Source organism: Mizuhopecten yessoensis, unplaced genomic scaffold, assembly GCF_002113885.1.
Source record: "Mizuhopecten yessoensis strain PY_sf001 unplaced genomic scaffold, ASM211388v2 scaffold5927, whole genome shotgun sequence".
NCBI classification, from domain to species: domain Eukaryota; kingdom Metazoa; phylum Mollusca; class Bivalvia; order Pectinida; family Pectinidae; genus Mizuhopecten; species Mizuhopecten yessoensis.
This window is the reverse complement of record NW_018406293.1, coordinates 323,130-341,138: the sequence shown is the minus strand read 5'-3', so window position 1 is coordinate 341,138 and position 18,009 is coordinate 323,130. Positions and strand designations below refer to the sequence as shown.

The 18,009-nt window shown below is 39.8% G+C and overlaps 2 protein-coding genes across 2 annotated transcripts in view; one reads left to right on the top strand and one right to left on the bottom strand.

The window, feature by feature from the left end:
* Positions 1–18,009, top strand: part of LOC110451305 (CD109 antigen-like) — a gene marked incomplete at its 5' end in the record, with an annotated part of 299,728 nt that overhangs the window by 33,952 nt on the left and 247,767 nt on the right. The gene's annotated exons all lie outside the window — the stretch shown is intronic.
* LOC110451307 (lysophosphatidic acid receptor 6-like) lies at positions 12,603–13,732 on the bottom strand. Its single transcript, XM_021499238.1, has one exon. The coding sequence runs from the start codon at positions 13,706–13,708 to the stop codon at positions 12,656–12,658; it is 1,053 nt and encodes a 350-aa protein (XP_021354913.1). The 5' UTR covers positions 13,709–13,732; the 3' UTR covers positions 12,603–12,655.

The following is an 18,009-nucleotide window of genomic DNA, read 5'->3' as shown; positions in this document are numbered from 1 at the left end:
CTCTGTTGTCAAGGCTGTATACTGCCTCTGTTGTTAAGGCTGTATACTGCCTCTACGAGAGTATGCTAAAGGCGTTTTTTCTGTCACAGAGGTGTAGTGTCAAGGAATTGCCCAAATTGAAAATCGTAATCTGCTTGAATTGGGATAAAGTTAGAAATATAAACTGATTGGAAATGTTACTTAATTTTGGTTCAATGACGGGGAGAAAAACCTGTAAGAAGTGAACAGGCGTAATGGGCTTCATGTCCTTTAGTACACCGCAGGAAGTTCAGTGCGGCGTAATTACGCGTAGGAGACGGAAGAAGCTCCAGAAGCGGTGGTAGGGAAGTCATGGAGTGTCTGTCTTTAGTATTATTGGTGGTGTTATAGTTATATGTGAATTGATTCAGTAATAAGGATTATTTACAGGGTTACAAGGTTACAGGGTTACATCGGGATATTGAGCACAGAAGCAATGAATAGATGATGAGGCCTTTTGTGATAATTTTTATCATGATCAAGTTGAATAATCGCCACATATGTCCTACACATATACACCCTCTGATAACATACTCTGTACTCCCTCTGATAATAAACTCTGTTCTCCCTCAGATGACAAACTCTGTAATCCCTCTGATAAAAACTCTGTACTCCCTCTAATAACAAACTCTGTTCTCCCTCTGATGACAAACTCAGTATTCCCTCTTATGACAAACTCTATACTCCCTCTGATGACAAACTCTATACTCCCTCTGATGACAAACTCTATACTCCCTCTGATGACAAACTCTATACTCCCTCTGATGACAAACTCTGTACTCCCTCTGATGACAAACTCTGTACTCCCTCTGATGACAAACTCTGTACTCCCTCTGATGACAAACTCTGTACTCCCTCTGATGACAAACTCTGTACTCCCTCTGATGACAAACTCTGTACTCCCTCTGATGACAAACTCTGTACTCCCTCTGATGACAAACTCTGTACTCCCTCTGATGACAAACTCTGTACTCCCTCTGATGACAAACTCTGTACTCCCTCTGATGACAAACTCTGTACTCCCTCTGATGACAAACTCTGTACTCCCTCTGATGACAAACTCTGTACTCCCTCTGATGACAAACTCTGTACTCCCTCTGATGACAAACTCTGTACTCCCTCTGATGACAAACTCTGTACTCCCTCTGATGACAAACTCTGTACTCCCTCTGATGACAAACTCTGTACTCCCTCTGATGACAAACTCTGTACTCCCTCTGATGACAAACTCTGTACTCCCTCTGATGACAAACTCTGTACTCCCTCTGATGACAAACTCTGTACTCCCTCTGATGACAAACTCTGTACTCCCTCTGATGACAAACTCTGTACTCCCTCTGATGACAAACTCTGTACTCCCTCTGATGACAAACTCTGTACTCCCTCTGATGACAAACTCTGTACTCCCTCTGATGACAAACTCTGTACTCCCTCTGATGACAAACTCTGTACTCCCTCTGATGACAAACTCTGTACTCCCTCTGATGACAAACTCTGTACTCCCTCTGATGACAAACTCTGTACTCCCTCTGATGACAAACTCTGTACTCCCTCTGATGACAAACTCTGTACTCCCTCTGATGACAAACTCTGTACTCCCTCTGATGACAAACTCTGTACTCCCTCTGATGACAAACTCTGTACTCCCTCTGATGACAAACTCTGTACTCCCTCTGATGACAAACTCTGTACTCCCTCTGATGACAAACTCTGTACTCCCTCTGATGACAAACTCTGTACTCCCTCTGATGACAAACTCTGTACTCCCTCTGATGACAAACTCTGTACTCCCTCTGATGACAAACTCTGTACTCCCTCTGATGACAAACTCTGTACTCCCTCTGATGACAAACTCTGTACTCCCTCTGATGACAAACTCTGTACTCCCTCTGATGACAAACTCTGTACTCCCTCTGATGACAAACTCTGTACTCCCTCTGATGACAAACTCTGTACTCCCTCTGATGACAAACTCTGTACTCCCTCTGATGACAAACTCTGTACTCCCTCTGATGACAAACTCTGTACTCCCTCTGATGACAAACTCTGTACTCCCTCTGATGACAAACTCTGTACTCCCTCTGATGACAAACTCTGTACACCCTCTGATGACAAACTCTGTACACCCTCTGATGACAAACTCTATACTCCCTCTGATGACAAACTCTGTACACCCTCTGATGACAAAGTCTATACTCCCTCTGATGACAAACTCTAGACTCCCTCTGATGACAAACTCAGTACTCCCTCTGATTCTTTATTCCCTTCGCCGTGTTCCGTCAGGTCCTGTCACGTCCTGTTCCGATTCAATATAAACACCTAGCAACTTCATTCTATGACAGATTTTAGTCAAACTTTATACAAAGGTACAACCCTCCATAAAATAGGGGGGGGGGGGCATATTAGTGTTGCCCATGTCCGTTCTGTCCCGTACCGTCCCGATTCAATGTAAACACTTAGCAACTTCATTCTTTTGACAGATTTTGGTCAAACTTTATGCAAAGGTCAAGTATGAGTATACTTCAAACAATGTTGTGTTTCAGGGTTCCAATGTCAAGGCCAAGGTCACTGTTGGTTGCCCTGTTCTGGACCATACCCGATCCCCTTACCAAGGCCCTGTCCTGGACCATACCCGATCCCCCTACCAAGGCCCTGTCCTGGACCATATCTGATCCCCCTACCAATGCCCTTCCCTGGACCATACCCGATCCCCCTACCCATGCCCTGTCCTGGACCATATCTGGTCCCCCTACCAAGGCCCTTCCTTGGACCGTACCCAATCCCCCTCCCAAGGCCCTGTCCTGGACCATACCCTATCCCCCTACCAATGCCCTGTCCAGGACCATATCTGATCCCCCTACCAAGGCCCTGCCCTGGACCACACCCGATTCCCCTAGGAAGGCCCTGTCCTGGACCTCACCCGATCCCCCTACCAAGGCCCTGCCTTGGACCATACCCAATCCCCCTTCCAAGGCCCTGTCCTGGACCATACCGGATCCCCCTACCAAGGCCCTTTCCTGGACCATACCCGATCCCCCTACCAATGCCCTGTCCTGGACCATATCTGATCCCCCTACCAAGGCCCTTCCTTGGACCATACCCAATCCCCCTTCCAAGGCCCTGTCCTGGACCATACCCGATCCCTCTAGAAAGGCCCTGTCCTGGACCATACCCGATCCCCCTACCAAGGCCCTGTCCTGGACCATACCCGATCCCCCTACCAATGCCCTGTCCTGGACCATACCTGATCCCCCTACAAAGGCCCTTCCTTGGACCATACCCAATCCCCCTTCCAAGGCCCTGTCCTGGACCATACCCGATCCCCCTACCAAGGCCCTGTCCTGGACCATACCCGATCCCCCTACCAATGCCCTGTCCTGGACCATACCTGATCCCCCTACCAATGCCCTGTCCTGGACCATACCTGATCCCCCTACAAATGCCCTATCCTGGACCATACCCGATCCCCCTACCAAGGCCCTGTCCTGGACCATACCCGATCCCCCTACCAAGGCCTGTCCTGGACCATACCCAACCCCTCTACAAAGGCCCTGTCCTGGACCATACCCTATCCCCCACCAATGCCCTGTCCTGGACCATACCCTATCCCCCGACAAGGCCCTGTCCTTGACCATACCCGATCCCCCTAGCAAGGCCCTGCCCTGGACCACACCCGATTCCCCTAGCAAGGCCCTGCCTTGAACCCACTCGATTCCCCTAGCAAGGCACTGTCCTGGACCTCACCCGATCCCCCTAGCAAGGCCCTGTCCTGGACCATACCCAATCCCCCTACCAAGGCCCTGTCCTGGACCATACCCAACCCCCCTACAAAGGCCCTGTCCTGGACCATACCCGATCCCTCTAGCAAGGCCTGTCCTGGACCATCCCCAATCCCCCTACCAAGGCCCTGTCCTGGACCATACCCAACCCCCCTACAAAGGCCCTGTCCTGGACCATACCCTATGACCCACTAATGCACTGTCCTGGACCATACCCTATCCCCCGACAAGGCCCTGTCCTTGACCATACCCGCTCCCCCTAGCAAGGCCCTGCCCTGGACCACGCCCGATTCCCCTAGCAAGGCCCTGCCTTGAACCCTCTCGATTCCCCTAGCAAGGCACTGTCCTGGACCTCCCCCGATCCCCCTAGCAAGGCCCTGTCCTTGACCATACCCGATCCCCCTAGCAAAGCCCTGCCCTGGACCACACCCGATTCCCCTAGCAAGGACCTGCCTTGAACCCACTCGATTCCCCTAGCAAGGCACTGTCCTGGACCTCCCCCGATCCCCCTAGCAAGGCCCTGTCCTTGACCATACCCGATCCCCCTAGCAAAGCCCTGCCCTGGACCACACCCGATTCCCCTAGCAAGGCCCTGCCCTGGACCACACCCGATTCCCCTAGGAAGGCCCTGTCCTGGACCTCACCCGATCCCCCTAGCAAGGCCCTGTCCTTGACCATACCCGATCCCCCTAGCAAGGCCCTGCCCTGGACCACCCCCGATTCCCCTAGGAAGGCCCTGTCCTGGACCTCACCCGATCCCCCTAGCAAGGCCCTGTCCTTGACCATACCCGATCCCCCTAGCAAGGCCCTGCCCTGGACCTCACCCGATCCCCCTACCAAGGCACTCCTAAATGAATCCTCCCCGCACAAGACTATTTTTTCTGTTATTAGACTACTGAAAATTGTATAGTCATTTCTTGTAATGATGCATTCAGACAATACATTTGTATCTAAAACTAGATTCCAAAACGGATCTAAAATTAAAAATTAACATTCTAATTCTAAGAACAAATAGGTGATAAATAACCTTGACTAAACCAAGATCCCAAGATGTTATATTTGCTGAATTGTTACATGTGTTGTAAAGTTCCAAGCTACCGATGATTGGAACTATTAAGTTAGAATCACTTAAGCTGAGAAAATTCTTACATTGAGAATTCTCTAGAAATGAGTTCGGTGTGGACATTTTTTTTCAGATAATTTTTTCTCATAATTTAAACCCTTACAAAGAAATTTGATGCAGAAAACTATTGAAAAGAGTTACGTTTTGTCAAACTCTCCAAAATGACTCCTTATGAAAAGCTGTACATTTTGGTATCTAAAAAACTTGACGTAAGATATAAGATTATTTATCGAAGATCATTGTCTGTAGGCGTGATGTTCTGTAGGGGAAACCCATAAATAGTACAAAGGGAAGGGTTTTTGTGTCTCTATGGCTCCGTAACTGTGTTCTTGGTGATAAATTAATTCAGAGTTGTCTTCCATAAAATGTTTGGAAACCATGGTAACAAGTTAATTACAACTGGTAAGTGTCGACAGGAGGATTCAGAAAGCGTGAATGTAATGTGATTGTATGGTATTACAGGGTATCAGGGTAACAGACCTGTAATAGCCTCACATCAAACACAAGAAACTGACGATGCGACGTCAAGGACACAGAAACATACACAGCATTTTATCTAGGAAATCTTTTCTCTGTTGTTTTGGAAATACTTTGAAACTTCAGATTTTCTGGCCACCCAACTTTTCAGACTTCTGATTTAAACAAACACCTGCCTTACGATGCTTGTATTTGCAGATACCTGACTTCACAGAACATTTTTTTCTTTATCTTAGCAAATATTTTTATATCAATAAATTCCAAGTGAAGACATTGACTCATACACTGTTTTTTCTGACCAAATGATCCAGTCTCCTTTGATGTAAATAACATCAGGTGAACTGATAAACTGTTTTATCGGACCAAATTATCCAGTCTCCTTTGATGTAAATAACATCAGGTTAAATGATACACTGTCTTACCTGACCAAATGATCCAGTCTCCTTTGATGTAAATAACATCAGGTGAACTGATAAACTGTTTTATCTGACCAAATTATCCAGTCTCCTTTGATGTAAATAACATCAGGTTAACTGATACACTGCCTTATCTGACCAAATGATCCAGTCTCCTTTGATGTCAGTAAAGACAGGTTAACTGATATACTGTCTTATCTGACCAAATGATCCAGTCTCCTTTGATGTAAATAACATCAGGTTGACTGATATTCTGTCTTATCTGACCAAATGATCCAGTCTCCTTTGATGTAAATAACATCAGGTTAACTGATACACTGTCTTATCTGACCAAATGCTCCAGTCTCCTTTGATGTAAATAACATCAGGTTAACTGATATACTGTCTTATCTGACCAAATGATCCAGTCTCCTTTGAAGTCAGTAAAGACAGGTTAACTGATACACTGTCTTATCTGACCAAATGATCCAGTCTCCTTTGATGTCAGTAAAGACAGGTTAACTAATATACTGTCATAGACCAAATGATCCAGTCTCCATTGATGTCAGTAAAGACAGGTTAACTGATACACTGTCTTATCTGACCAAATGATTCAGTCTCCTTTGATGTCAGTAAAGACAGGTTAACTGATATACTGTCTTATCTGACCAAATGACCCAGTCTCCTTTGATGTTATTTAAGACAGGTTAACTGATACACTGTCTTATCTGACCAAATGATCCAGTCTCCTTTAATGTCGGTAAAGACAGGTTAACTTATATTCTGTCTTATCTGACCAAATCATCAAGTCTCCTTTGATGTCAGTAAAGGCAAGTTAACTGATATACTGTCTTATCTGACCAAATGCTCCAGTTTCCTTTGATGTCAGTTATGACAGGTTAACTGATATACTGTCTTATCTGACCAAATGATCCAGTCTCCTGTGATGTCAGTAAAGACAGGTTAACTGATATACTGTCATATCAGACCAAATGACCCAGTCTGCTTTGATGTCAGTAAAGACAGTGATATACTGTCATATCAGACCAAATGACCCAGTCTCCTTTGATGTCAGTAAAGACAGGTTCTGTAAAATAGAAAGTTGTTCTGTTTTCCTCTGACAGTCCTCCGGCAACTGGTGTCTGAGTCTGACATGTACAATTACTCATTTATCTCACAATATTTACTAATCTCACATTATTACTTGCTTTATTTGCTTATATTGTTAACAAAAGAAAATAGGAAACCAGATTGATGCATTTTAATTTTATTATCTAAAGCAAATATTTTCTGGAGAAAGGAATCTAATAAATCTGACTTGAACATTTTCAAAACATTTTTTTTTTAAATCCATCAGAGGTCAAGGTCTTGTGCTAGAGTTAAGGTTACATGCTACCATAGATATATCTGTTAGAGTTAAGGCAATATATTGCCTTAAAATTATGTCCAATTTATGTTTTCTCCATTAATTTTGTTTATCAAAATTTTACTGTGATTTAGAATAACTTGATTGTTTATAACAATGAATGTATTCTATACAAAGTGTAAAAGTTTACAACTTACAGTAACATGTTCTACCCTATACAGTGATAATGCTATGATATTCTACAATGTCAATTCTACTATACTCTACAGTGTCAATTCTACTATACTCTACAATGTCAATTCTCTACAGTGACAATTCTACTATACTCTACAGTGTCAATTCTACTATACTCTACAGTATCAATTCTACTATACTTTACAGTGTCAATTCTACTATACTCTACAATGTCAATTCTAAATTCTACTATACTCTACAATGTCAATTCTACTATACTCTACAGTGTCAATTCTACTATACTCTACAGTGTCAATTCTACGAAGGGAACAACTTCTGTAAATATAAGTGATGATAATTTTATAATAAATTATGTAATATGTACATGTATTATATATATCTATAAACTTACAATGTTGAAGTGAAATGTTTACTGATGTCATGTTGATATCTTTATGTTTGGACTTTTTCGTAGAAGAGGCATTTGTTGCTAGTGAATTCAGATTTTATTATCGTCATTGCCTATTTGTATTTCAAAGTTCAGGTCGCTAAGCATGAAACATTGAACATTTTTTGAGAAACACACAAATTATGATAATGTCCAGAAACTGTTTAAGTGTATAACACAGCTATAGTAACTGTATAACACAGCTATAGTATCTGTATAACACAGCTATAGTAACTGTATATCACTACTATAGTGACTGTATAACACTACTATAGTAACTGTATAACACAGATATAGTAACTGTATAACACAGCTATAGTATCTGAATAACACAGCTATAGTAACTGTATAACACTACATAGTAACTGTATACCACACCTATAGTAACTGTATAACACAGCTATAGTTACTGTATAACACTGCTATAGTAACTGTATAACACAGCTATAGTATCTGTATAACACAGCTATAGTAACTGTATAACTCAGCTTTAGTAACTGTATACCACAGCTATAGTAACTGAATAACACAGCTATAGTGACTGTATAACACTACTATAGTAACTGTATACTACAGCTATAGTAACTGTATAACACAGCTACAGTAACTGTATAACACTGCTATAGTAACTGTATAACACAGCTATAGTGACTATAACACTACTATAGTAACTGTATAACACACACAGCTATAGTAACTGTATAACACTGCTATGGTAACTGTATAACACTACTATAGTAACTGTATAACACAGATATAGTAACTGTATAACACAGCTATAGTATCTGTATAACACAGCTATAGTAACTGTATATCACTACTATAGTAACTGTATAACACTACTATAGTAAATGTATAACACTACTATAGTAACTGTATATCACAGCTATAGTAACTGTATAACACTGCTATGGTAACTGTATAACACTACTATAGTAACTGGATAACACAGATATAGTGACTGTATAACACAGCAATAGTGACTGTATAACACAGCTATAGTAACTGTATATCACTACTATAGTGACTGTATAACACAGCTATAGGAACTGTATAACACTACTATAGTGACTGTATAATACTACTATAGTAACTGTATAACACTACTATAGTAACTGTATACCACAGCTACAGTAACTGTATAACACGGCTATAGAAACTGTATAACACAGCTATAGTAACTGTATATTACTACTATAGTGACTGTATAACACAGCTATAGGAACTGTATAACACTACTATAGTGACTGTATAACACTACTATAGTAACTGTATACCACAGCTACAGTAACTGTATAACACGGCTATAGAAACTGTATAACACAGCTATAGTAACTGTATATTACTACTATAGTGACTGTATAACACAGCTATAGGAACTGTATAACACTACTATAGTGACTGTATAACACAGCTATAGTAACTGTATACTACTATAGTAACTGTATAACACAGCTACAGTATCTGTATAACACAGCTATAGTAACTGTATATCACTACTATAGTGACTGTATAACACTACTATAGTAACTGTATACCACAGCTATAATAACTGTATAACACAGCTATAGTTACTGTATAACACTGCTATAGTAACTGTATAACACTGCTGTAGTAACCGTATAACACAGCTATAGTAACTGTATAACACAGATATAGTAACTGTATAACACAGCTATAGTAACTGTATACTACTATAGTAACTGTATAACACAGCTATAGTGACTATAACACTACTATAGTAACTGTATAACACAGATATAGTGACTGTATAACACAGATATAGTTACTGTATAACACAGCAATAGTGACTGTATAACACAGCTATAGTAACTGTATTGTCAATTCTAAATTCTACTATACTCTACAATGTCAATTCTCTACAGTGACAATTCTACTATACTCTACAGTGTCAATTCTACGAAGGGAACAACTTCTGTAAATATAAGTGATGATAATTTTATAATAAATTATGTAATATGTACATGTATTATATATATCTATAAACTTACAATGTTGAAGTGAAATGTTTACTGATGTCATGTTGATATCTTTATGTTTGGACTTTTTCGTAGAAGAGTCATTTGTTGCTAGTGAATTCAGATTTTATTAACGTCATTGCCTATTTGTGTTTCAAAGTTCAGGTCGCTAAGCATGAAACATTGAACATTTTTTGAGAAACACACAAATTATGATAATGTCCAGAAACTGTTTAAGTGTATAACACAGCTATAGTAACTGTATAAAACAGCTATAGTAACTGTATAACACAGCTATCGTAACTGTATAACACTGCTATAGTAACTGTATGACACAGCTATAGTAACTGTATAACACAGCTTTAGTAACTGTATATCACTACTATAGTAACTGTATACCACAGCTATAATAACTGTATAACACAGCTATAGTTACTGTATAACACTGCTATAGTAACTGTATAACACTACTATAGTGACTGTATAACACTACTATAGTAACTGTATAACACTGCTATAGTAACTGTATAACACTGCTGTAGTAACCGTATAACACAGCTATAGTAACTGTATAACACTGCTATGGTAACTGTATAACACTACTATAGTAACTGTATACCACAGCTATAATAACTGTATAACACAGCTATAGTTACTGTATAACACTGCTATAGTAACTGTATAACACTACTATAGTAACTGTATACCACAGCTACAGTAACTGTATAACACGGCTATAGAAACTGTATAACACAGCTATAGTAACTGTATATTACTACTATAGTGACTGTATAACACAGCTATAGGAACTGTATAACACTACTATAGTGACTGTATAACACTACTATAGTAACTGTATAACACACACAGCTATAGTAACTGTATAACACTGCTATGGTAACTGTATAACACTACTATAGTAACTGTATTACACAGCTATAGTGACTGTATATCACAGCTATAGTAACGGTATAACACAGCTATAGTAACTGTATAACACAGATATAGTAACTGTATAACACAGCTATAGTATCTGTATATCACAGCTATAGTAACTGTATAACACTACTATAGTAACTGTATAACACAGATATAGTGACTGTATAACACAGATATAGTGACTGTATAACACAGCAATAGTGACTGTATAACACAGCTATAGTAACTGTATAACACTACTATAGTGACTGTATAACACAGCTATAGTAACTGTATACCACAGCTATAGTAACTGTATAACACAGCTATAGTGACTGTATAACACAGCTATAGTAACTGTATAACACAGCTATAGTAACTGAATAACACAGCTATAGTAACTGTATAACACGGCTATAGTAACTGTATAACACAGCTATAGTAACTGTATAACACATCTATAGTAACTGTATAACACAGCTATAGTAACTGAATAACACAGCTATAGTAACTGTATAACACTACTATAGTAACTGTATACCACAGCTATAGTAACTGTATAACACTACTATAGTGACTGTATAACACAGCTATAGTAACTGTATAACATAGCTATAGTAACTGTATAACACTGCTATAGTAACTGTACAACACTACTATAGTAACTGTACAACACTACTATAGTAACTGTACAACACTACTATAGTAACTGTACAACACTACTATAGTAACTGGATAACACTACTATAGTAACTGTATACCACAGCTATAGTAACTGTATAACACTACTATAGTAACTGTATACCACAGCTGTAGTGACTGTATAACACAGCTATAGTGACTGTATAACACTACTATAGTGACTGTATAACACTACTATAGTAACTGTATAACACTACTATAGTAACTGTATAACACTACTATAGTACCTGTATAACACTACTATAGTAACTGTATAACACTACTATAGTACCTGTATAACACTACTATAGTAACTGTATAACACTGCTATAGTAACTGTACAACACTACTATAGTAACTGTATAACACTACTATAGTAACTGTATAACACTACTATAGTACCTGTATAACACTACTATAGTAACTGTATAACACTGCTATAGTAACTGTACAACACTACTATAGTAACTGTACAACACTACTATAGTAACTGTACAACACTACTATAGTAACTGTACAACACTACTATAGTAACTGGATAACACTACTATAGTAACTGTATACCACAGCTATAGTAACTGTATAACACAGCTATAGAAACTGTATAACACTACTATAGTGACTGTATAACACTACTATAGTAACAGTATAACACTACTATAGTAACTGTATAACACAGCTCCAGTAACTGTATATCACAGCTATAGTAACTGTATAACACTACTATAGTGACTGTATAACACAGCTATAGTAACTGTATAACACTGCTATAGTAACTGTACAACACTACTATAGTAACTGTACAACACTACTATAGTAACTGTACAACACTACTATAGTAACTGTACAACACTACTATAGTAACTGTACAACACTACTATAGTAACTGTATAACACTACTATAGTACCTGTATAACACTACTATAGTAACTGTATAACACTGCTATAGTAACTGTACAACACTACTATAGTAACTGTACAACACTACTATAGTAACTGTATAACACTACTATAGTACCTGTATAACACTACTATAGTAACTGTATAACACTACTATAGCGACTGTATAACACAGCTATAGTAACTGTATAACACTGCTATAGTAACTGTACAACACTACTATAGTAACTGTATAACACTACTATAGTGACCCTATAACACTGCCACAGTAATGTAGATGTTATTATTATGAAGAGGTTGCTTCATACATTTTGTATTCGATGCCTGATTACTCTGTAGTAGAAATCACTTTAATTCTTAAGTAGCGACTACCCATGAGAAAGGTTGGTTGAAGTTATTATATACAATTCTGCTGCTGCTCCTTGACTGACAGAAGCATAATGGTTTGTTTGCCACTGTTAGATGTGTGTTCCCGAGTTTCTGTACTCCGACGAGGACGTGAAAGTGCACATACAAACTCATGGAGAGTTTTGCGGAATGGTGCTATGATAACGTAATAAAGGATGAAATTGACCGAAAAGTTAATGGTCTGTAAGGTGTTGGTAACCATGGATACCATTTTGTAGGTATGTCTGTCTCTCTGGTACTCTTTAATGATATAAAAGAAGAATTTTGTGATCTCGCTCGGGGCAACAAGAATGAAGAAGAATATGATGATAGTGATGAGGGTGATGTTGATTCGCCGGTGAGCTGACAAACACGTTGTATCGTCACGACTGTGAAGCAGTCGCAGCTGTTTGCTCTGGTGTAAGGCCCTGATTAGGCATATGTTACAATATAACAAAATAGCCAGTGGTAGGAAATTTCCTAGTATGGCCCACAGAAGTTTGTGAGCGTAAACAAAATTGATGTTGTTAAATAAGTCCCCTCGTGTGGTTGTTACATATTCCTCCGAAACGAAGCATGGCAAATTTTCCTGCTTAAACCTCCAAAGGGAAGGAATGTTAAATCCGACAGAAGTCACTCCTACCACAATAATGGCCATACCCGTTATTTTCACAGAAATAAATTGACGGGAACGGAATGGATGACAGATCGCTAGGTAGCGCATGAATGCAGTAAGCACAGTGAGGAGAGTGCTACTTAGGATGAATGTACTGATCACAGCGATACTGTACATCTTATAGAATAGCATAAACTCGGATCGGTGGAAGCTCACTCGCTCGGGTAGGAATGCGTTCGGAAAGGTACACAGGCAAAACATCATGTCTGATACAGCCAGTGCCACCAGACATATGGTGGTACAGTACTCTACCTCATCCAGAATCTTGTTGTTCTTTTTCTTTGTGAAAATGACGACATTTAGAATATTGCCGACGAAGCCGAAGGCACAGACAAGGGGGATAACTATATCATACAGATAGTACTTCATCAGCTGTAGTGTGACCATCTCAGGCGAGACCGTCTCATTTTGTGTCCTCGGTGTGAAGTTTAGATGAATAAATAATTCTGTACAGTTCATTTTTTGGGTCGCTAGCTTCGTCCAAAATAGGAGTATGTGTTTTTATCTTGTGGACATTTGCTTGAGCATCCAATCAACTATTTATTTTTTATTTGGTCTGGTGATATTTTTTTAAATTGGGAATTTCAGGACTTATCAATCAGTCACACAGAGTATCACAGGTTGTTACAACTATACATCCATATGAAACATTAGCAAAGATCAAATCTAATAATTCCTAAAATTCAAGCACTTGAACGAGTTTGTAGGATTGGAAAAACATCTTAGTGACCCATTCCAGTAGTTGAGTTGCAGGCTAGATAAATGTGTAGAAATCGACAAGCTACGGTGTTTGGGAATTGTCAAATGAAACGGCAATCAGCCAATTACTCCTCCTCACTTCAGTAATGGTGTGTAAATTATTCCATGTAATGTCCGAGCGTTGCTGCAGGTCCAAGGTTAACGAAGACCTTTATAAATCTGAACATGTTGTTCCCACGTCAACCAGCTAGGCCTTCCTCATCTAGTCCACAATACCTGTCGTTTGGCTCCTTCTGAAAAACACAGATAACATCATAATTGAAGGGCTTGTTTTTGGAGGTGACAGATCTTAATTTTTGCAAAATGTTACAACCAGTTCTACTATACTCTACATATGTTTATAGACAATTAGGTTTTGTTTAACTTAGGGGGAAAATACCTCAAAGGAACTTGTGGTTTACAAGTTATAAAAATGTGAAAGTGAAATGTTACAAATTTGTATTATATGTTCTTTGTACTATAAAATCTCATTGTGACCTTTCTCCGGGGAAAAATAGCTTGGTTATGACCCCTGGAGGGACAAAAGAATTTGGTTATGAACTGGTCAGGGGACATTAAAATTAGCTTTTATTTGTCATGACTGGAGGGAACCAAAAAATATCTTTGTTATGTATGACCAACATGGACAAGAGAAATACCTGTCACTGTGGTCAGCATTGTAGAAGTTTGTTACTCCGTGTTGTGTTATCAGTAAGCTACTTTCAACCAATCATCTGATGGATGTTCCATGTCAATCTGTCCATCACGCTTATAATTTCTGTCAATCTCTCCATCATCATACTTTTTGTCAATCTCTCCATCCCTCTCATACTTTCTGTCAATCTCCATCCCTCTCACCCTTTCTGTCAATCTCTCCATGCATCTCATACTTTCTGCCAATTTCTTCATCCAACATACTTTCTGTCAATCTTTCCATCCCTCTCACCCTTTCTGTCAATCTTTCCATCCCTCTTATACTTTCTGCCAATCTCTTCATCCCTCTCATACTTTCTGTCTATCCTTCCATGCATCTCATACTTTCTTTCAATCTCTCCATCCCTCTCACCCTTTCTGTCAATCTCTCCATCCCTCTCACCCTTTCTGTCAATCTCTCCATGCATCTCATACTTTCTGTCTATCTTTCCATGCATCTCATATTTTCTGTCAATCTCTCTGTCCCTCTCACCCTTTCTGTCAATATCTCCATCCCTCTCATACTTTATATCAACCTCTCCATCCCTCTCAAACTTTATATTAATCTCTCCATCCCTCATACTTTCTGTCAATCACCCCATCCCTCTCACCCTTTCTGTCAATCTCTCCATCCCTCTCACCCTTTCTGTCAATCTTTCCATCCATCTTATAATTTCTGTCAATCTCTCCATGAATCTCATACTCTCTGTCTATTTTTCCATCCCTCTTATAATTTCTGTGTATCTCTCCATCTCTTTCACCCTTTCTGTCAATCTATCCATTCCTCTCATATATGTCTTGTCAATCTCTTCATCCCCCTTTAGAATTTGGGATTTGCTTTGGTGTCCTCTAATTGGGGACACAAAAGTGACCAAAATAAATATTTGGGATCTTTATCCTTCTTATTCTTTATTTTTTTCTTCACTTATGGCCTCTATGTTGATCGTTCCCCAGGTGAGGAAGGCAATGGGTTCTGTCCCCAGGCCGGGACATACCAAAGTCCTTAACAATGGTAGTTGTTATTCCCTGCATTAAGGGGAATCACAACAACAGACTCTTAAACTTTGTCAATCTTTACATCCCTCTCATACTTTCTGTCCATCTGTTCATTAATTAGCACAACGAAAAACACTAGAAGGATCAGTGATATCAATTATAATGTCATCTGTTTTGTCGGCAGACTCTATAGCCAGTGTTTATCCCTCGCGCCCTATTCACACTGTGGAGTGAGTGCTAATCTCCAACATTTCATTCAACACATCCAAGATAAAGTGTGAAATCGGATAGATGTCTGTGGTTTGTCTCATTGTTCTCCAATCCATCTATTGAGATTAAGTATGGTCGTTAAACAGACTGACTTGCCGTGTCTTGGACCAGTCCTGAGGAGATCGAAGGCCATACAATATCACTGCCCTTTAGGTGAACGAGGGTTTCAGTATAGGCCCGTTTGTTGTCTGAATGTCCAATTTCCTCAGGTTGGGATTTTGTGTGATTACAAATCCTTGCAGATTAATTTAACTTATTTTTGCCAAATAACCTCCGAACTAAATGTTTGTTTTCCTCCTCTTCACCGGCTGCTGTGTTGTTAAGGGCGTGTAAAAGGACGGAGGTGATGAATTGTTGTGGTGGTGTCGCCATAGCAGGGATTACAGACTCACACTATAGTCACTGACGTTACAATGGTGACTGAGCCTAGCAGGGATTACCGAATATAGCAATCTGTACATGGTCATCGGGAGGATATAACAATCTGAACATGGGCTTCGGGGGAGGGGGAGGGGGAGGGGAGGGGATATAACAATCTGTACATGGTCATGTGGGATATAATAATCTGTACACAGTCATGGGGGATATAGTTATATGTACATGGGGTTAGGGGATATAACAATCTGTACTTGGTCATCGGGGGGATATAACAATCTGTACTTGGTCATCGGGGGGATATAACAATCTGTACATGGTTTTGGGGGATATAATAATCTGTTCACGGTCATGGGGGGATATAACAATCTGTACATGGTTTTGGGGGATATAATAATCTGTTCACAGTCATGGGGAGATATAACAATCTGTACATGGTTTTGGGGGATATAATAATCTGTTCACGGTCATGGGGGGATATAACAATCTGTACATGGTTTTGGGGGATATAATAATCTGTTCACAGTCATGGGGTGATATAACAATCTGGACATGGTCATGGGGGATATAATCATCTGTACATGGTCACGGGGGGATATAGTAATATGCACATGGTCATGGGGGATCTAATCATCTGTACATGGCCATGGGGGGATATAGTAATCTGTACACAGTCATGGGGGGATAAAGTAATATGTACATGGTCACGGGGGATCTATAGTCACTGACGTTACAATGGTGACTGAGCCTAGCAGGGATTACCGAATATAGCAATCTGTACATGGTCATGGGTGATATAATAATCTGTACATGGTAATGGGGGATATAATAATCTTTACATGGTCATGGGGGATCTAATCATGTGTACATGGTCATGGGGGAGCTAATCATCTGTACATGGTCACGGGGGGATATAGTAATATGCACATGGTCATGGGGGATATAATAACCTGGGCACAGTCATGGGGGATATAGTCATATGTACATGGTCATGGGTGATCTAATCATCTGTACATGGCCATGGGGGGATATAGTAATCTGTACACAGTCATGGGGGGATAAAGTAATATGTACATGGTCATGGGGAATATAATAATCTGTACATGGTAATGGGGGATATAATAATCTGTTCACGGTCATGGGGGGATATAACAATCTGGACATGGTCATGGGGGATATAATAATCTGTAGACAGTCATGGGGGGATATAACAATCTGGACATGGTCATGGGGGATATAATAACCTGGGCACAGTCATGGGGGATATAGTCATATGTACATGGTCATGGGTTATATAGTAATATGTACAAGGTCATGGGGGGATATAGTAATATGCACATGGTCATGGGGGATATAATAATCTGTACATGGTCATGGGGGATCTAATCATCTGTACATGGTCATGGGGGGATATAGTAATATGTACATGGTCATGGGGGATATAATAATCTGTTCACAGTCATGGGGGATATAACAATCTGTACATGGTCATGGGGGGATATAGCAATCTGCACATGGTCATGAGGGTTATAATCATCTGTACATGGTCATGGGGGATATAATAATCTGTACATGGTCATGGGGGATATAATAATCTGTACATGGTCATGGGGGAT

Excerpts from the sequence above, each read along its gene's own strand:
- LOC110451307 (XM_021499238.1), bottom strand. The coding sequence starts at position 13,708 with ATGGTCACACTACAGCTGATGAAGTACTATCTGTATGATATAGTTATC.